Source organism: Cyanistes caeruleus, chromosome 13, assembly GCF_971803275.1.
Source record: "Cyanistes caeruleus chromosome 13, bCyaCae1.hap1.1, whole genome shotgun sequence".
NCBI lineage: Eukaryota > Metazoa > Chordata > Aves > Passeriformes > Paridae > Cyanistes > Cyanistes caeruleus.
The window spans coordinates 1,071,119-1,092,081 of record NC_141713.1 but is presented as its reverse complement, the minus strand read 5'-3'; the positions used below and the strand labels follow the sequence as shown (position 1 = coordinate 1,092,081).

Below are 20,963 nucleotides of genomic sequence, written 5' to 3'. Positions count from 1 at the left end.
TCCAAGGTTTGTTTTTTTTAATCCGTCATTCCTGTGGCAGCTTCGAGGTTTTCTTGTGGAAAAGTGGGAAAATGGGGATTTTTCCCATGAATTTGGGCATGAGGGAGGAGCGGTGGATTCCTGCTGGGAATTTCATTCCTGCTGGGAATTTCATTCCCGCTGGAATCCAGCTGCTCCGGAGTTTTTTGGGATGGGTGAAGTGAGGGATTTAAGGGAACGATCCCGATGCTGGGAATGGGAAAATGCAGCTCCAGGGAATCCCTGAAGCTCTCCCGGGAATCCGGGGACAGCTGGAGAGGGAATGGTCGGGAAAGGGGAAATTTCCGTGGATCTCAGAAGGAATTCCCGGCTGGGAATTCCTGGAAAAACTGCCCCTGGATGCCGGGATTGGGATGGGGAAAGGCCGTCTGGAATCTCCCACTCTCCATTTCCTGCGGGTTGGGAATTCACTCCTTTCCATCGGCTTGGGAATTAAGTGACTGATTCACCTCTCGGCAGGCACGCGGGGAATCCCTGGCCCTGCCAACGCTCTGCATTCCACCTCCTCTCCTGAAAGATTGGAATCCAAAGGGAAAAACCCCTGGAGAAAAACCGGGATCTGCTGGGGCCGGGATTCGAACCCGCGGCCCCGCCTTCCACCACCTCCACCAGCAGGGGGCGCCCTCGCCCCGAGCCGCGCCTCTTCGCGTCGCCACAGCGACGCCGTGCGTGATGACGTCATCGGCGGCGCGCGCTCCGATTGGTCGGATTTGAATCGCGGCTGGCGCGCGGCGACCGCTCGGTGCCGGCTCCGGAGCGCGACCCACCCCAGGCCCTGTCGCGACAGAGCCGGCGGCACCCGCGACATGAAGGCGGCGTGAGTGACCCCACAGCCCCCGGGGGCGGCACGGGGGGGGGGATCCCCGGGCTGGCTCCCCTTCGCTTCCCGATTCTCCCCATCCCCGTGCTCCCCCCGCTCCTCCCGTTCTCCCCTCGGCTCTTTCCCCGTTCCCCTTTCTCCTCTCCCGCTTCTCGCCGCTGCTTCCCGGCCTTTCCCATTTCCCCGTTCCCACCTTTCCCGTGTCCCCATTCCCACCTTTCCCGTTTCCCCATTCTCAGTTTTCCCGTGTCCCCATTCCCAGTTTTCCCCATTCCCAGTTTTCCCCTGTCCCCATTCCCAGTTTTCCCGTGTCCCCTCACGGCTCTCTCCCCTCAGCAGGGCCAGGACGCCGCGGAGGCCGAGGAAGGGCACGAACCCCGCTCTGAGGGACCCGGTGGGGGTGAGGAATCCATCCCCAATTCCCCCGATTCCCACCTCCAGCATTCCCGCTTTTACTGCCGGGATCATTCCCTGTTTCCCTCATTCCACGTGTACTGCCGCGCTTATTCCCGGTTTTTCCCTGCTCCAGGCTCATTCCCTGTCCCATTCCCGGTTTTCCCCCCCTCCCAGGTGTATTCCCGGGCTCATTCCCTGTCCCATTTCACGGTTTTTCCCTGTCCTATTCCCGGATTTTTTCCCGTTCCCAGGTGTACTCCGGGCTCATTCCCGCTCCCATTCCCGGTTGTTTTTCCTGCTCCCACGTGTACTTCCTGTCCCATTCCCACTTTTTGCGCTCCCATTCCTGGTTTTCCAGGTGTACTGCCTGTCCCATTCCCGTTGTTTTTTCCCAGGTGTACTCCCATTTTTCCTATTCAATTTCCCAGGTGTACTCCCTGTCCCATTCCCATTTTTTCCAGGTGTACTCCCATTTATCCCATTCCCATTCCCGTTGTTTTTCCCAGGTGTACTCCCGTTGTTTTCCCGTTTATCCCATCATTCCCATTATTCCCGTTGTTTTTCCCCAGGTGTATTCCCATTGTTTTCCCATTTATCCCATTATTTTCCCATTGTTTATCCCATTGTTTCCCTGTCATTCCCATTGTTATTCCTGTTGTTTTTCCCTAGGTGTACTGCCATTGTTATCCTGTTGTTTTCCCATTATTCCCATTGTTATTCCCATTGTTTTTTCCCAGGTGTACTCCCATTGTTTATCCCGTTGTTTTTCCGTTATTCCCGTTGTTTTTCCCAGGTGTACTCCTGTTGTTTATCCCGTTATTTTCCTGTTGTTATTACCATTGTTATTCTCGTTGTTTTTCCCCCCAGGTGTACTCCCATTTATCCCATCATTCCCGTGGTTATTCTCGTTGTTATTCCCATTGTTATTCCCGTTGCTTATCCCGTGGTTATTCCCGTTGTTTATCCTGTTATTTTTCTGTTGTTTATCCTGTTGTTATTCCCGTCATTCCCATGGTTATTCCCGTTGTTTTTCCCCCCCAGGTGTACTGCCGTTTATCCCATTGTTTATCCCATTATTCCCGTTGTTTATCCTGTGGTTATTCCCGTTATTCCCCCCCAGGTGTACTGCCATTTATCCCATTGTTTATCCCGTTATTCCCGTTGTTTATCCCGTTATTCCCGTTGTTTATCCCGCTATTCCCGTTGTTTATCCCGTGGTTATTCCCGTTATTTCCCCCAGGTGTACTGCCGTTTATCCCATTGTTTATCCCGTTATTCCTGTTGTTTATCCCGTGGTTATTCCCGTTATTTCCCCCAGGTGTACTGCTGTTTATCCAATTGTTTATCCCATTATTCCTGTTGTTTATCCCGTTATTCCCGTTGTTTATCCCGCTATTCCCGTTGTTTATCCCGTGGTTATTCCCGTTATTTCCCCCAGGTGTACTGCCATTTATCCCATTGTTTATCCCATTATTCCCGTTGTTTATCCCGTTATTCCCGTTATTCCCCCCCAGGTGTACTGCCGTTTATCCCATTGTTTATCCCGTTATTCCCGTTGTTTATCCCGTGGTTATTCCCGTTATTCCCCCCCAGGTGTACTGCCGGGTGCGGCCGCTGAGCCGTGCGGATCACGAGTGCTGCATCGAGGTCGTCAGTGACACCGCGGTGCAGCTGCACCCGCCCGAGGCCTTCCGCGTCTGCCGCAACGGCGAGTACCGCGAGGTGAGCGCCATTCCCACCTGGAATTCCCTGGGATGCGCCCGGGATGGATCTGGGATCCCCTGGAATGGTCTGGGATCCCCTGGAATGGGCCTGGAATCCCCTGGAACGGCCTGGAATAGCCCTGGGATGGTCTGGAATCCCCTGGAATGGGCCTGGCATCCCCTGGAATGGCCTGGAATAGCCCTGGGATTCCCTGGAATGGTCTGGAATCCCCTGGAATGGACCTGTCATCCCCTAGAATGGCCTGGAATAGCCCTGGGATTCCCTGGAATGGCCCTGGGATCCCCTGGCATGCTCTGGGATCCCCTGGAATGGCCTGGAATTCTCTGGAATGGGCCTGGAATGGCCCTGGGATCTCCTGGAACGGCCCTGGGACCCCTTGGAATTCCCTGGAATGCCACTGGAATTCCCCTGGAACTCCATTAAAACAATTCCTTAAAAAACAATAAAACCAGCCGGGAATTTCCAACCAAAATCTCAAGATCCAAAATAAAATCCCGAGAGGAATCAGCCCCACTGTGGATGTTCCTTGGCTTGGATTCCGGGCAGAACTCCAAGGAAATCCCAGCTTTTTTTGGGAATTCTCCACTCTGTGGGATCGCTCTGGATGTGGGAATTTTTTTCCCTGGAATTTTTTGCAGACCCAGTATTCCTTCAAGGAAGTTTTTGGGACGCTGGTGGAGCAGAAGGAGCTCTTTGACGTGGTGGCCAAACCGCTGGTGGAGGATCTGATCCGTGGAAAGAATGGTGAGAGCAATTCCCATTCCCAGAACTCCCCTTCCCATTCCCGGGATTGCCCCCATCCCAAGGTTCCTCTGGAATCGGGGCTCGGCTCCTCGTGTCTCTCCCGGGCTCCTGGCATGAAGGAAAAATCGGGATAAAAACCTGGCAGAGAATGGATTGATTAGGGAATTGTGTCCCACTGGAATTCCCAGATTGTTCCTGATGAGGTGTCAGCTGGGAGGAGGCCATTCCCGAGGGAGCTCCTTATGGAATGGCAGCCCTGGGATGCTCTGGGGGGGAATGGGAATTCAGTGCTCCCAAGGTTTGGCTGGAATTGTGGCTCAGCTCTTTTTACAACACCCCTGGAACCTTCTGGAATCCTGGAATTCTTTGGGTGGGAATGGATGATCCAGTGTTCCCAAGGTTTGGTTGGAATTGTGGCTCAGCTCCTCACACAACACCCCTGGAACCTTCTGGAATCTTGGGATGGGAATGGATGATGCAGTGCCATGGAAGTGTTGTTGGAGCAAGCTGCCTTAGCAGGATGTGTCCCTGGAATTCCATGGATTATGCATCCAAACCCTTCTCCCAGTTTCTCCCAGCAGTTTGTGGGAGGTGCAAACTGGGAATTCAGAATTCCAGGCTTTTAGCAAAGCCCATTTTCAACTCCCAAAAAAACCCAACAAACTCCAAAAAACACCCATCACACCAAAAACCATCAAACCTACGGGAATCTCATCCCATCCCGCCATCCCGAGGTGCTCCGAGCCCCATCCAGCCTGGAACATTCCCTCGATTTCTCCCTTTTCCCGGCATTCCCAGGTCTCCTGTTCACCTACGGAGTGACGGGCAGCGGGAAGACGCACACCATGACGGGATCTCCCGGGGACGGGGGGCTCCTGCCCCGCTGCCTGGCCATGATCTTCAACAGCATCGGCCCCTTCCAGGCCAAGAGATTCGTGAGTGACTCCCAAATCCTCCCCAAATCCATGGATTTGTGCTCCAAACCCCGCGCCGGAGGGATCGGAAGAGGAAAAATCCCAGCTCCGGGGTCCTCATTCCAAAAGGGTTTGGATTTCTGGGAATGGTTCTCGAGTGGGTTGGTGCTTGTTCCTCAAGGCCATCCTTGGAAAAATCTGTTAAAAACACTTGGAATCCAGGCAGGAATTTTTTCAGAATTTTTTCTATATTTTTCTGGGGTTTTTTTCTGTATTTTTTCATAATAATTTTTCTGTATTTTTTTTCTGTATTGTTCAGTATTTTTTCATGTTTTTCTCCCAGTGTTTTGCAGTATTTTTTCAGATTATTTTTCAGAATTCTTCATTATTTTTTCTGTTTTTTTTTTTTTTTATTTTTTCAGTATTTTCTTAGTATCCTTTTCAGGATTTTTCAATATTTTCCAGTAATTTTTTTTTCAGGATTTTTTAATTATTTTTTTCAACCAGTATTTTTTTCAGACTTTTTTCTGTATTTTTTCAGGATTTTTTTCTGCATTTTTCAGGATTTTTACAGGACTTTGTCAGGGGGTTTTTCTGTATTTTTCAGTATTTTTTTTCAGTATTTTTCAATATTTTTCAGTAATTTTTTTCAGGGTTTTTTCCCAGTATTTTGCAGTATTTTTTCAGAATTTTTCAGGGTTTTTTTCCATATTTTTTCATTACTCTTTCAATATTTTTCAGTATTTTTCTTCAGTATTTTTCAGTATTTTTTTCAGTACTTTTCAATATTTTCCAGTATTTTTTCGCTATTTTCCAGTTTCAGTAACGATGGCAAGGTGTTCCCTTTCTCATTAGGATGGGTGATTAATAAGCAGATCTCTAATTAATTAGGCAGTTGTATGCCACTGGAATTCCCAGTCTATTCCTGCTGTTCCACCAGGTGATTTCAACATGGAAGAAGCCATTCCATGGATTATTTTTTCCCTGGAAACACTGAAAAACACTGGTTTGGTGCTCCATATTTCCATATTTCTCCACTTGATATCAGCAATTCCCACAAAACCAAAAACTGATTATCTCCTGGTGAAATTAGAGACATTTTTTCCAAAGGTGTGCACTTGTGCTGCCTAAAAATACACCAAAATAAACCTGGAATTCTCATCCTTGGGAGCTTTCCTAAACCATTTCCCTAATCGTTTCTCTCAGATCTTGCTGGATCGAGCACCAGCGAGGGGCGTGGAATTAATAATAAATTAATCCCAGCCTAATCAGACTCATTAATTAATCAAAGAACGCTTTGTTGGCCGGCGCCTGGATGTTGGAATTGGCAGAAATTCCTGTTTTTTCCCTCAGGTTTTCAAGCTGGATGACAAGAACGGGGTGGATGTGCAGAGCGAGGTGGAGGCTCTGCTGGAACGCCAGAGGAGAGAGGCTCTGCCCATCCCAAAAACTCCGGCTGGGAAGTGAGTGACTCCGGGAAAACCGGAATTTATTCCCTAGGAATGGGAATGCGCTGCTCTGGGGCTCTTCCCTGAAAGAAATGAAGGAAAAATTGGGGGGAAAATTGGAAAATATTGGATTAATTAGGGAATTGTATCCTGTTGGAATTCCCGATCTCTTCCTGCTGTTCTAACAGGATTTCAGCTGTGAGGAAGCCATTCCGTGGCTTTTATTCCTGAGTTTTTGGCCTTCTCCCTCAGAATTTTCTGCTTTTTCCCCCTCAGAATTTTGGACCCCTTCCCTCAGGATTTTTGGTTTTTTCCCCCAGAAATTTTGGCCCTTTCCCCCTCAGAATTTTGGCCCTTTTCCCTCAGAATTTTTTAGCTTTTCCCTCAGATTTTTCAGCCTTTTCCCTCAGAATTTTTTAGCTTTTCCCTCAGATTTTTCAGCCTTTTCCCTCTGAATTTTTTACCTTTTCCCTCAGAATTTTTTACCTTTTCCCTCAGATTTTTCAGCCTTTTCCCTCAGAATTTTGGACCTTTTCCCTCAGAAATTTTGGCCCTTTCCCCCTCAGAATTTTTGGCCCTTTCCCCCTCAGATTTTTCAGCCTTTTCCCCTCAGAAATTTTTTACCTTTTCCCCTCAGGATTTCCAAGGGACCTTCACACCGATATCACCCCACGCTCAGCCATGTTAATAGCAACAACAACAACAATAAATAAATCCCAGATTTCCCCACCGAGGCTGCAGATGCCGGGGAATCCCGTGGTAAATCCCGTTGTTTCCTGCAGGAAGCAGCTGGATCCCGACTTTGCCGACATGATCGACGCCCATGATGGCTGCCGGGCGGAGGAGGTGGACGAGGACAACGTCTACGCCGTCTTCGTCTCCTACGTCGAGATCTACAACAACTACATCTACGACCTGCTGGAGGAGGCTCCCTTCGACTCCATCAAACCCAAGTGAGTCGGGAATTCCGGGATTTGCCCGGCCTGGGCTTGGGGATTGGCGCCAAAGCGCTGGAGGAGGGGGACGCCAGCAATGGCTGCCGTGTCTCCGTGTCCCGTTCCTGCTCTGAGCCCGTCAGACCCCAGCGAGTTTGGGAATTGCCGTGTTCCCCATCCTTGGGAGGGTTTTTTAGGATCTACACCGTGTTTTTTTTGGGTTCTAAGCTTAGGGAGATCAGAATTCCTGGGAATCGCTGTTAAAAATACATGGAAATAATAATGTTATTATTATACATGGAAAGAAATCCAGCCGGGAACGTGGCAGTGCTGATGGCTGAGGTGCTCCCTTCCTTGTTAGGCTGGGTGATTAATAAGCAAACATTTAATGCATTAGGCAATTTTATCCCACTAAAATTCCCAGTCTATTCCAACAGGTGGTTTCAACTTGGAACAAACCATTCCATAGCTTTTTTTTCCCCTGGAAACGGTGCAAAACACTGGTTTGGTGCTGCCAGTTTCCATATTGCTCCACTTGATATCAGTCATTCCCACAAAACCAGGAATTAGGGATATTTTTTAGGGATGTTTTTTTCCAAAAATATATATTTTTACTTGTGGTGTAGAAAACCAGTAGGAAAAAATCTTCAAATTCCTCTTGGAATCCATGGATTGAAATTCCAACTCCATGAAAGGAGCCCCTCAGTCCTGTGTTCATTAAGGAGTGGTTGATTAACAAAGACTAACGAGGGCAAAGCAAACTGGGAGCTGTCTCCAGGATCCTCATTCCACAAGGATTTGAATCTCTGGAAGTGCTTTTAAACCATTCAGTGGTTTGGTGCTTATTCCCAAATCCCATCCAAAAAAAAAATAAAATTTTAATCCAGGATTATTTATCCCTCTGGAAGCTTCAGTGTGCAAAAACTTGAGGCAGAAATCAAGGATTTAATATTTTTTTCCCCGTTTTTTTTTGGTAGGTGGAACAGTTGCAACACCCCTGTGAGAAATGGAGACTTTGTGTATGTGTCCAATGTCTTATTCCCGTTATTCCAGCGCTCCTTCCCTCGAGTAGAAGCAGAAAATTCCCTGCCTCGCTTTCCTAGGAAATCTAGGATGCTCTCCTTGCTTCTGTGTGCTTGTAGAACAGCAATAGCTGCCACCAAAGCAATTAATTGCAATTAAATAGCTGCTAATTTTGAGCAGTAGCTGGAGTGTCACTAATCCTGCCTGTGTGTCCATGTCCTGTACTCCCTCTTCCAGCTTTTATATGGAAAATTGACCTTTTCCCCTCACAATTTTTGACCATTTTCCCTCAGAGTTTTGACATTTTCCCCTCAGGATTTTTCACCTTTTCCCCTCAGGATTTTTCACCTTTTCCCCCTTTATTTTTAACCTTTTCCCCTCAGGATTTTTCACCTTTTCCCCTCAGATTTTTAACCTGTTCCCCCTGAATTTTGACCTTTTTTTCCCCCCTTGTGATGTTTTCCCTCCAAACTCTGAATTTTTCCTCTGAAATTTTGACCTTTTCTCCTTGAATTTTTTACCTTTTCCCCTCAGAATTTTGACCTTTTCCCCTCACAATTTTTGACCATTTTCCCTCAGAGTTTTCACCTTTTCCCCTCAGGATTTTTGACCTGTTCCCCCTGAATTTTGACCTTTTTTCCCCCCTTTTGACATTTCCCCTCCAAATTCTGAAATTTTCCCTCCAAACTTTTGACCTTTTCCCCCTGAAATTTTTCCCCCCTGAGAAAACCCGCATGGCCGGAAGCTGCACAGGGAGCTCCACTGTCATAAATAAATAAACAAAATTTATTTGTTTTCCCTCTTTCCCGCTATCCCAAAGACCTCCCCAGTCCAAAATCCTCCGGGAAGACCAGAACCACAACATGTACGTGACGGGCTGCACCGAAGTGGAGGTCAAATCCACGGAGGAAGCTTTCGAAGTCTTTTGGAGAGGTAAAAAAAAATCTTGGAATTCTGGGCTGATCCCTCAAACCTTACACGTGATCCATCAGCAAGGAAATTCCGCTGGATCCTCGGCCTGGAGCATCCACGGCTTCTCTGGGCATTTAGGGCCTCCCCATTCCCCGTGATGTGAAATCCCTCACGGCCTAGCGCTGGAGGAGGCGGGGACGGCGGGAAAGCAGCGGGAATTTTGTTGCCAAACGTTGGGAATTTTGGGTTGTGCGAGCAGGGCAGAAGAAGCGGCGCATCGCCAACACGCAGCTGAACCGGGAATCCAGCCGCTCCCACTCCGTCTTCATCATCAAACTGGCGCAGGCTCCTCTGGATGCGGACGGGGACAACGTGCTCCAGGTGAGCTCCGGGTCATTCCAGGAGAATTTCATGGGATTTGCCTCCTGCCTCAAGTTTGGAGGCAAAATTATGAGGATTATGAGGAATAATCATAAATTTTGGTGTTAAAACGGAGGGCGAAGCTTCCGATTCCTTCTGTTTTCCACCTTTTCCTTTGTCTGGGAATCTAAAACGTTGGGAATTGGGATGATCCAACAGCTTTCAATCCCGAGGGAGAAGGGATCTGCCCGACTTCCCAAAAAAAATCTGTGCTGCTCCCTGGGCTGTGCCAAGCCCTCTGAGCTCGTCTCCAGCACTTCCTTCGGAATTGGCCTTTGGGATGGGGCTTTCCAGGGGGTGTGGAGGGATCCAGGATTCCTTCTGTATCCCAGGAAAAGGAGCAGATCACACTGAGCCAGCTGTCCCTGGTGGATCTGGCGGGAAGTGAGAGAACCACCAGGACCAAAGCCGAGGGGAGCCGGCTGCGGGAGGCAGGTAGGAGCACCCCCCTCATTAACTCCCTTCATTAACCTCCCCCCTCATTAACCCCCCTGCTAATCCTCTCTCCGTGGGAAGAATCCCAGGAATTCTTGAAGCGCTCTGTTAGGATCAGTTTGGATTTGATGACCTCAAATCTTGGAAAGCACAAGTTTGCAACAGCACTTCTGCCACCTCAGCTAAATAGAGCACTTACTAACAAATATCCTTAATTAGGCAATTTATTCTCCTGGAGAATTTGGGAATCTGATTCAAGAGCTGCTCGTGGATTATTTTTTTTTTTAATTTTTTTTTTTCCTTGTGTTTGCCTTTTTTAGGGAATATCAACCAGTCACTGATGACGCTGAGGACGTGCATCGAGGTTCTGCGGGAGAACCAATTGTACGGAACGAACAAGGTTTGTTCAGCCCTTCCCTGATCCCCCTCGGAATGCCTCACCCGGAGAAGGAAAACTCACTGGCTTTTCCCTGGCCTTCATTCCAGATGGTTCCATACAGAGATTCCAAACTGACTCATCTCTTCAAGAACTATTTCGACGGAGAAGGGAAAGTCCGGATGATCGTGTGTGTGAATCCCAAGGCTGAGGACTACGAGGAAAGCCTGGTGAGTTCCCTTTTCCCCGTTCCCTCCTGCTCTTCTTTTCCTGTTTTTCCCTGGATTATCCCACTCCAGGAAATAGAAGGAATTATAATTGTCGCTTGAGCGCTTCAATTGCAACTTTTTGAGATAAATCCACTCTCCAAGTCTTTCCTATTCAAATTGCACCTGCTCCTTGCTTGGAAAGTGGGAAAGGTTTTCCTCCCTCACAGAATTCCACAGAGCCGTATTTCAATATTTAATCCCTGTTGCTCCAAGAATTCCAGCTGTCCCTGCCCAAGCTTTTGGGTCTCCTGCAGCTATTTCAGCCCCCTCATTCCTCCTTGCTCCCATCCTGGCTCTGGGCGTTTTCTCCCAGTGTGTAGGAGTAAAACAGGCGAGACTTCTCCAAGCCAGGCTGCCCTTGGGATAATCAGTTTATTGTTTAATGATATTAATATCTATAATATATATACATTATAATATTATAATAATATAATATATATTATAATTATATATACTATATAATTATAATATTATAATAACATTATAATGTTATTTATTATTTAAGTGGGAGGTGGAAGAGATCCGTTTGCGCTGCCAGCCCCAGCGTGATCGTGCCCAAAGAGGGACAGAGAGGGGAGAGGGGCTGAGAGCGTGAGGGCAGAAGGTAATTAAGGGGAGAGAGAGAGAGAGGGGAAGGAAATGAAGAGAAATGAAGAGAGCCAAGTTCTTGTTACAATCCATTCTCCCTTTCTAGAATGTTCTAATTCCCAGTAACCAGCAGTGACCCAGCTCCTATAGGATTTACACACAGCCTATAGGAACTGCTGCATTTCTGTCCTGGTGGCTGGGTTCTGTTTCCCCCTCAGGCTGAGACTGATGGGAGAGAGGCAAAATTCTCTTTTTCTGTGTTCTTTACTCCTCTTTTATCTGCATTACATGTGCACTGAGACAGAAAGGTGCGAAATGGCTAATAAAGAACTCCTTCAAGGTTTTTTTATATTTCTATTTACCCAATTAACAAATGCCAAGTAAACTGTTTTTGTTAGTGACCCAATGACCCCACACCTGTGTGCTGCACTGGGAATTTCTTTATCCAATCACTCATAATTACCCAAAAACCTACAGAAGAAAAAGAGACAACACTTTAAATCCTCCATCTTGTCTTTTGTTTTCTAAACTAGTTTAAACTCTAAACTTTTTCACCCAGTGACTTTAGAAAACTCTCTAATTTCCACACTGCCACTCTCAGTTTTTCTATTTAGCAGTTATTTTCATGGTATTCCATGAAATTCGGTGTTTTCTTGGGTGTCAGAGTTAGGCATCACAGATAAAGGTGAATACCTTGCATCTCTGACCCCAACACATCACACTTTTCCGTTTTAAACTCTAAAAGCTGCTCTTCAAATTCTCCTCCTGCTGCTTCCACCTTTGGGTTCCCTTCTGTCAGCAGAAGGGGATCGTTCAACCAGCAGGGATTCTCCTCCAGCTGTTGGCTTGGGATCTGTGTCTCAAACCCAGCTCTCATTTCTGTCTCCACTACGGGCTCCCTGTTTTCAGACTCTTTTGCCGAGCCACTGATGAGGTTTCTGTGTTCCATCACCCCCCGTTGCCTTGCAGCAAGTGATGCGCTTTGCCGAGATGACGCAGGAGGTGGAGGTGGCCCGGCCCGTGGACCGGCCCCTGTGCGGGCTGACGCCGGGGCGGCGCCTGCGCAACCAGGCCTTCCGCGAGGAGCTCTCCCGCAAGCTGCAGCTCCGGGGCGGCCCTGTGGCAGCAGGTGAGGGCTGGGGCATGGATTGGGCTCCTCGGGCATGGCTGGGGCTCCTCGGGCTCAGTTTGGGCTCCTTGGGCTCGGCTGGGGCTCCTCGGGCATAGCCTGGGCTCCTCGGGCTCATCCCGGGCTCCTTGGGCTCCTCAGTTTCAGCCTGGGCTCCTCGGGAGCCCCTCTGGAGCCGGGCTGGGAGAGCTGGAATGTTCCCCTGGAGAAGGGAAGGATCCAGGGAGAGCTGGGAATGTTCCCCTGGAGAAGGGAAGGATCCAGGGAGAGCTGGGAATGTTCCCCTGGAGAAGGGAAGGATCCAGGGAGAGCTCAGAGCCCCTTGCAGGGCCTGAAGGGGCTCCAGGAGAGCTGGAGAGGGATTTGGGATAAGGGATGGAGGGAGAGGACACAGGGAATGGCTCCAGAGGTTGGATGGGATATTGGGAAGGAATTCCCGGCTGTGAGGGTGGGGAGGAGCTGGGTTGGAATTCCCAGATCAGCTGTGGCTGCCCCTGGATCCCTGGAAGTGTCCCTGCCCATGGAGTAGAATCACTTTTAATGTCCTTTCCAACCCAAACCATTCCATGATTCCAGCAGAGTTTTCCATTAGGAATTAAAGGCTGGGAATGAAATTTTAAACCGATTCCACTGAGCCTTGACTGTGCCAGAGGAACCTCAGTGCCCCGGGAGCTGCTGCTCTTCCTTCTGCAGCGTCCCCGTGGAGATTTCCAAGGAATTCTGCGGGATTGGGATGAATCCATGGTCCCAATATTGCCAGGAAATTGTGGGATCTTCCTGGATGGTCGGGACCAGCTTTTAGGAAAACAAGGAATATCCAGGATGTCACATTTAAACCTTTCCCATCACCTATGGAAACCTGTAGCTCCCCTCAACCATTCCCATTTTTCCACCATCCCTATCCATTGGGATTTTCCCACCCTGCAGGACCAGAGGAGCAATCTGCTGCCGAGCTCTTTTTCCAGAGCTTCCCTCCCCTGCCTTCCTGCGAGCTCCTGGATATCAACGACGACCAAACGCTCCCAAAACTGATCGAGACCCTGGAGCAGCGACACAAAATGAGGCAGATGCTGGCAGAGGAATTCGCCAAAAACGGTGGGAATTCATCCCAAATGGGATCATCAGGGCAAAAATTCCCATTTGGTGCCTTTATTATTCCTCAAAGGATCCCCTTTTTTTTTTTTTTTGTCCCGTTTTTTTTTTGTTCAGATTGGCCGTTTCAAACTTTTTTCTATTTTTTTAGAGGAATTTTAGGCTTTAGAGTTGTTGGGAAAAAAAAGAGCTTTGGATGTTTTGGAGAAAAAGGGAGAAGATAAAATGGGAAATATCCCGGTTCTCTTCCAGTTCTTGCCTTCAAAACGATGCTGCAAGAGTTTGACTCCAGTGTGGCATCCAAGGAAAATTATATCCAGGGAAAACTGGCTGAGAAGGAGAAAACCATCACAGGGCAGAGGACGGAGATGGAGAGGCTGGAGAAGAAGATTAAAACCTTGGAGTACAAGGTCAGCGGGGTCATCCTGGAGCACAAATCCCTGGTTTTTATATTTTATGGATCACTTGGCAAATCCCTCGCCATCAGGAATAAACATTCGGGGGGAATTTTTAACCAAAGATTTCCCAGGATTTGTTAGGAGGGAAAGCTTTTAAAACACCAAACTGAGCGGTTCCGGATGGAAAACGGGGGAGAAACACAAGCAGGAATTCCTGGATTAAAGGGTTGTGTGTTCCCAGGAAATTCCTCTCTTCCTGCAGATGGAGATCTTGGAGAAGACGGCCACGATTTACGAGGAGGACAAGAGGAACCTGCAGCAGGAGCTGGAGAGCAAGAGCCAGAAGCTGCAGCGGCAGGCGTCGGATAAGAGGAGGCTGGAGGCCAGGCTGCAGGGAATGGTGGCCGAGACCTCCCTCAAGTGGGAGAAGGAATGTGTGAGTGTGGGAAAAGCGGGATGGAGCTGGATTTGGGGATTTGGGGAGCTCTGGAGGGAATGGTGTTTCCTTGGTCTGGGTGGGGATTGCGGGGTGGGAATTGCTGTTTGTGCTGGTGGAGGTGCTGGGAAAGGGATTGAGGGGAAGGAAAGGAAAGGGGAAAGGAAAGGAAAGGAAAGGAAAGGAAAGGAAAGGAAAGGAAAGGAAAGGAAAGGAAAGGAAAGGAAAGGAAAGGAAAGGAAAGGAAAGGAAAGGAAAGGAAAGGAAAGGAAAGGAAAGGAAAGGAAAGGAAAGGAAAAAGGAAAAAGGAAAAAGGAAAAAGGAAAAAGGAAAAAGGAAAATAACTGAGGGGAGAGGAATGGGATGGGATGGAATGGAATGGAATGGAACGGAACAGCCAGGGGGGTTGGGCTCTGCTCCCAGGGACAGGAGGAGAGGGAAGAGCCTCAGGCTGGGCCAGGGCAGGCTCAGGGTGGACACCAGGAAAATTCCCTCCTGGAAAGGATTGTTACCACTGGAAGTGCCCAGGGAGGGAGGTTTGGAATGGCCTCCCTGCAGGTATCCTGGAACACCTGGCCATGGCACTGGGGGCTCTGGGCTGGCTGCACTCACCTCTCCAGCCTCAGCAATTCCATGTTTTCCATGGCTTGTCCCCCCAGGAGCGGCGGGTTGCAGCCAAGCAGCTGGAGATGCAGAACAAGCTGTGGGTGAAGGACGAGAAGCTGAAGCAGCTCAAGGCCATCGTCACCGAGCCCAGAGCTGAGCGGCCGGAGAGGCCTTCCCGGGAAAGGGAGCGGGAAAAGCCTCTCCCGAGATCCGTGTCTCCGTCCCCCGCGCCCGTGAGTCCCTCCCAAAGCTGCTGCCTGCAGGGAACAGCATTTTAGGGATGAGGTGCAGGGATTTGGCTCATTAGTAGCCCCCAAGCCCAGAGCTGGAGCAGCTGGAATTCCCTGTGTCCTGTTCTTTATCCATTCTCCTACCTCCCGATACCCTTAGGAATGGGAAATCCCTGGATCTGTCTGTCCCTGCTTCCTTGGAGTCTCCTGTGTCTCACCGACCTCTCCCTTCTCCCCAGAGCTGTGGTGACCCTGCTGAAGTTGGGGACAGAGCTGGAGCAGCTTGGAATTCCTTGTCTCTGTTCACTGTTTATCCGTTCTCCCACCTCCCACATTCCCATAGGAACGGGAAATCCCTGGATCTGTCTGTCCCTGCTTGCTTGGAGTCTCCTGCGTCTCACTGACCTCTCCCTTCTCCCCAGAGCTGTGCTGACCCTGCTGAAGTCTGAGCCCCGAGCCGGAGCAGCTGGAATTCCCTGTTTGTTCTTCATCCGTTCTCCCACCTCCCGCTATCCATAGGAAGGGGAATTCCCTGGATCTCCCTGTCCCCGGCTCTCACCGCTCTCTCCCTTCTCCCCAGAGCCGTGGTGACCCCGCGGAGCCGGGGGCCAGCCAGGAGGCCCCGCGGGTGCCCCGGCGCTCCAACTCCTGCAGCAGCATCTCGGTGGCCTCCTGTGTGCTGGAGTGGGAGCAGCGCGGCCCTTCCCGCCAGCCAGCCGCCACTCCCAAATCCGGGAATATGGCGGGAGCGGAGCCGGGCTCGGCCCGCAGGAGAGGGATGTGCTGGAGCCGAGTGCTGGAGCTGCCCAGGGACAGAGAGGAGCTAGAGCAGGAAGAGGATTCGTGCTGCAGGGTTAGTCCTGGCCTAGTGGGGCTGAGCCCAGCCTAAAGGTTTCATGCCCTGAGCCCGGTTTAAAGTCTCTGTGCCCTGAGCCCGGCCTAAATGCTCCATGCCCTGATCCCAGTTTAAAGGTTCTGTGCCCTCAGCCCAGACTAAGGGTTCTGTGCCCTGGGCCCAGCCTAAAGGTTCCATGCCCTGAGCCCAGGCTAAATGCTCTGTGCCCTGAGCCCAGGCTAAAGGTTCCGTGCCCTGATCCTAGTTTAAAGGTTCCGTGCCCTGAGCCCAGCTTTCCGTTGAGCAGAGCTGTCCCTGCCGTGTCCTGCTGGTCCCAGGCTGAGCCTGGCCGCCCTCCTGGTGTTTGGATTTTCCTTGGAAGTTGAGAATTCCCACTTTTAGGGAGCTCTGAGGTGGTCACACTCTGCTCTAGCCCTGGCTGTGCTCATGTTTGTCCTGGCATTTCCCTTTTCCCGGTGTTTCCCTTTTCCCGGTGTTTGCCTTTTCCTTGTGTTTGCCCTTTCCTGGCATTTCCTTTTCCTGGCATTTCCCTTTTCCCAGTGTTTTCTTTTTCCATTCCCCGTGTTTTTCTTTTCCTGGTTTCCCGCAGTGCCGGCAAGCGCTGGGTGGATCATGGGCCCCATCCCTGCCATTCCCAGTGCCCATTCCCAGTGCCCATTCCCATCATTCCCATCATTCCAGGCTGTTCTGGTGGCGCCACTGCGGCCGCAGCGTTCCCTCAGTGCCGGCGAGCGCTGGGTGGATCATGGCCCCCATCCCTGCCATTCCCAGTGCCCATTCCCAGTGCCCATTCCCAGTGCTCATTCCCATCATTGCCAGTGCCCATTCCCAACCCACTCCCATCATTCCAGGCTGTTCCGGTGGCGCCGCTGTGGCGTTCCCGCAGCGCCGGCGAGCGCTGGGTGGATCATGGGCCCCATCCCTGCCATTCCCAGTGCCCATTCCCAATTCCTAGTGCCCATTCCCATCATTCCCATCCTTCCCATCATTCCAGGCTGTTCCGGTGGCGCCGCTGCGGCCGCGGCGTTCCCGCAGTGCCGGCGAGCGCTGGGTGGATCACCGGCCGGCCGGGCACGTGCCCACGGAGACGCTGCTGCAGCCGCGCGTGCCCAGGGCCATCACAGTGGAGGCGCCGAGCGAGCGCGCCCTGGCCCGCTGCGACCGCTACCTGCTGACCCACCAGGAGCTGGCCTCCGACGGCGAGATCCAGACCAAGCTCATCAAGGTACCTTGGGAATGTTGGGAATGTGGCGTTGGAATGGCTGAAATTCGGTTTAAATTACTCTTTTAGGGATAATTAAATTTAATAGCTAAAATAAGGTTAATTAAAGGAATTCCTGGACTGTCCAGCTCTGGGCTGGGGACAGGGTTGAGATCCCAACTGAGCTCATCAGTGTGACTCAGGAATCCCGGGAATCTCAGGAATCCTGGGAATGTTGTGTCGGAATGGCCAAAATTCAGTTGGGAGTTGTCGTGGTTGGGTTCTGTGATTTGTGGATCCCGAGATTTATGGGATTCCATTATTTGTTGGGATCCCATGACCGTAAATCCCATGATCCATGAATCCCATGGTTTGTGGATCCCATGATTTTTGGCATCCCATGAATCCCGTGATTTATGCATTTTCCTATGGAAAAAGGCCCAAATCCATTGGCAGAAACGGGAGGAGCGATGTGTGTCCGTATCTCTTTGGGCTGGAATTCCGGGATGGATCCCGGTGTCGTTCCCATCCCAATCCCGCTTTTCCGTGTCCTTTTCCCGTTCCAGGGGGACGTGTTCAAGACCCGGGGTGGGGGCCAAGCCGTGCAGTTCACCGACATCGAGACGCTCCGGCAGGAATCTCCCACCGGGTGAGTCCAGCCCCTGGAATGCTGCAATTCCCAAAATTCCACTGGTGGAACCCTTCATTGGAGCTTCTGGAATCCTGCAATTCCCAAAACTCCAATCGTCCTCTCATTGGAGCCTCTGGAATCCTGCAATTCCCAAAACTCCAATGATAAAACCTTTAATTGGAGCTCCTGAAATCCTGGGATTCCCAAAATTTCAATCATCCTTTCATTTGAGCTTTTGGAATTCCCAGAATTCCAGTGGTGGAACCTTTAATTGGAGCCTCTGGAATTCTGGGAGCGTGCTGGGAACGCACGAGGCTCTTCCAGGCCGGATGATCCAATGGGAAAATCCAGTTTGAAATCCCAGAACTTGGAGAAATCGATGGATGCCGGAGCTGCTGCATCCCAGATTTCTTGAGGAAGGCGAAGGAGCTTTCCCAGGGTTGGAATGCGGCAAATTCCAGGAGCTTTGAGCCATAATTCCGCAAATTCCCGTTCCAGGCGGAAGCGCCGCTCGTCCCCGCCCGACCCCGACCCTGCGGGCTCGGAATGCACAGACGTGGAAACCAGGGTGAGCTGGGAATGCTCTCCGGGATCCCGGAATTCCGGGCTGGGAGGGAACTTGGGCTCATCCCAATCCTGGCATTCCTGGCCTTGGGCATTCCGGGAACGGGGATTCAAAGGCCTCTGGATGGGGAGGTGGGAGTGTTGGGATTGCTGGGAGTGCTGGGATTGCTGGGAGTGTTGGGAATTCTGGGAGTTCTGGGAGTGCTGGGAGTGTGGGGAATGCTGGGAGTGCTGGGAATTCTGGGAGTGTTGGGAATTGTGGGAAGCGTGGCTCCTGACCTTGGTGTATTCCCAGTGCTCCGTGGCCGTGGAGATGAGGGCGGGATCGGCGCTGGGCCCAGGATTCCAGCACCACGCCCAGCCCAAGTGAGTGCTCCTGGAATTCTTTCCCGACAAATCTCCGGGAATGTTTTCTCCCTCCCTGCCCTTTTGGGGTTTGCATTCCCAGCTGGAATATCAGGAATTCCCTGGATTCCCTTTCCTGCCCCTTACACCTCTCATTATCCATTGGGGAATTCCAACTTCTCAGGATCAGGAGCTTCCGGTTTCTTGGGATTCCAGTTCCCTGTGGGAAGAGGGAATTGCGGCGGAATTCCTGCTGAAATTCCAACTGCGTGGAGCCGCTAAGGAAGCGGAGAATTCCCATTCCCAAATTACTGCTAAGGCAACCCTGGGAATTCCAGCCCTGGAATTCTTTCCCGACAAAACTTTGGGAATGTTTTCCCCCAACTTCACTGCCCTTCCCACTTTGGGCCTTCATTCCCGACTGGAATAGGGCTGGGAATGGCAGCGGGATTTCCCTGGATTCCCTCTCCCTTCCACCCCTCGTTATCCATTGGGGAATCCCAAATTTCCCCTGGGAAGAGGGACCTGAGGAATTGGATTCCAGCTGGAATTGGTTTGCTGCTCCCGCTGTCTAAAAATCCAAGGAAAACCCGGGATTCCTTGGTGTTTCCTTGGATTCGTTTGGATTTTCTGGGAGGTGTGTGGGATTTGGGAATGCGAAACCCCGGGAATGGGGAATGGGGGCTCGGCCAATCCCAGAATTCCCCCGGATGACTCCCGAAAATTCCCTGTGGCTCTTTCCCATTGCAGGCGCAGGAAACCCTGAGCTTTTCCTGCTGGAATCCTGGATTTTCCCGGCCTGAGGAATTCTCCGCTGCTGCTGCTCCTCAGGAACCGCTTTGTGCTCATTCCCAGAGGTTTTTTGGGAAGCCGGGAAACGCTTCCGTAGGCGATCCCAAAGAAATTCTGGACGGATCTGATCTTTTCCATAGATTTAGGGAAATCCTAAAGGTCCCTCTGGAATTCCAAATGGAGCTGGATCCGTACAGAGCCACCGGGCTTTTCCCTGGGAGATTTTTCCAGCTTTTTCCCAGTTTTTTTTGGTCCCAAATCCATCTTTTCCGGTCATTCCCTCTCTTTTGGGAGACCCGAGCTGCAGTCCAGCACTTTAAGGGTGTTTTTGGCCATTCCCGATTTTACCAGAGCCAGGAAAAACCCGGGAATATGGGTTCCTCCTGGCGAGAAGGAAGTTGGGATATTGAAGGTGTCACTGAGCTGCCGGAACATTCCAGAGTCCCTCAGAAATCCTGGGAGCAGCGGGAATTCCCTTTCCGCCTGCTTTGGGAATTCTGGGATGTTTTACAGTTGGGAATGGGGGGAAAAGGGGAATTCCTCACGGATGGGGTGGGAATCGGCTCTCTGTGTGTCCCTGTGTTCAATAAATCCTTTTATTCCGAAGCCTCTTCCCAGGAATTCCGAGGGGCTCTGCGGAAAGCCGGGATCGGAGGCGGGATTTTGGGATGTTGAATCCCGGGATCTGCTCGGGACGGGCGCTATTTTATCCTCCAATTCCCACCAAAACTGATCCCAAAAATCCCTGGAGCGCCGGGATTGCAACGAGCGTTTTCTCCACGAGGTGTCAGCGTGGCACCAGCATTCCCATCCCGCTTTTCCAGGGATGCAAACCTTGGGAAGCCTTCCTTGGACGGCTTCCCCATTCCCAGCCCGTTCCCATCCCAATCCCATCCCATTCCCAGCTCAATCCCATCCCAATCCCATCCCATTCCCAACTCATTCCCAGCTCATTCCCATCCCAATCCCATCCCATTCCCAGCCCATTCCTCTGCCTGGCCTTGACCCCTGAGCATCCCAATCCCCCTCCAGCTCTGCTTCCCTGGGATCTGATTCATACATGGAATATTTCATGGATTCCTCATCCCTAGGAGTGTTTTCCTAACCCTTCCCCTTTATCCAGCCTCGTTTTTTCCAACCTGCCTCTTCCTTTTATCTGGAAAAACGGGAAAAATCTCCCCAATCCCTGTTTAATCCTGGAATTCCGGCAGTGACGGCTCACGGGGATTCCGAGCTATGACCTGCTCCCGGATGGAATATTCCCGGGAAATTCCCTGATCCGTGCCCGGTTACGGCCTCATCCCGCGGAACCGGGCGGTTTCTTTGGATCCGGATCCGGGTTGGACGGAGCTGGAGCCCTGCCCCACCCCCGCATCCCGTAAATTCCTCGGGATTGCGGATTTGGAGATTCCCCCTCCTCCGCTCCCTCTCCTTGTCCCATTTGGATCCCGAGATTTAGCTGGGATGCACCTGGAATATTTCCAGCTGGAATTCGGGGGGAAAGCTCCCCCAGTCGTTCCTCAGTGGGAACAAAGCGACTCCGAGACCTCGCTTTTCCCTTTGGCAGTGCTTCCAAGAGGGAAAAATCCCGGCTTTTCAAGCGGAGCCAGGCCCCGTGTAAATATTTATGGAATATTTG

The 20,963-nt window shown here is 50.9% G+C and overlaps 1 protein-coding gene across 9 annotated transcripts; it reads left to right on the top strand.

Annotated features, from left to right (window-relative positions):
• Nucleotides 1-750: 750 nt before the first annotated feature.
• On the top strand, nt 751-19,930 carry KIF23 (kinesin family member 23). Of its 9 annotated transcripts, none has more exons than XM_086849594.1 (24): nt 751-856; nt 1,199-1,259; nt 2,849-2,977; nt 3,619-3,724; nt 4,523-4,659; nt 5,992-6,101; nt 6,869-7,039; nt 7,999-8,040; nt 8,865-8,977; nt 9,216-9,337; nt 9,709-9,811; nt 10,132-10,211; nt 10,298-10,417; nt 12,014-12,173; nt 13,101-13,268; nt 13,518-13,675; nt 13,926-14,099; nt 14,759-14,938; nt 15,516-15,788; nt 16,786-17,016; nt 17,559-17,641; nt 18,122-18,191; nt 18,483-18,553; nt 19,283-19,930. In XM_086849594.1, the coding sequence occupies exons 1-24, from the start codon at nt 846-848 to the stop codon at nt 19,296-19,298; spliced, it is 2,889 nt and encodes a 962-aa protein (XP_086705720.1). In that variant the 5' UTR covers nt 751-845; the 3' UTR covers nt 19,299-19,930. The 9 variants fall into 9 exon arrangements, with proteins under 9 accessions (XP_086705720.1, XP_086705719.1, XP_086705722.1 ...); XM_086849593.1 differs by having other exon boundaries at nt 1,196-1,259; XM_086849596.1 differs by lacking the exon at nt 7,999-8,040.
• The last annotated feature ends 1,033 nt before the right edge of the window (nt 19,931-20,963 follow it).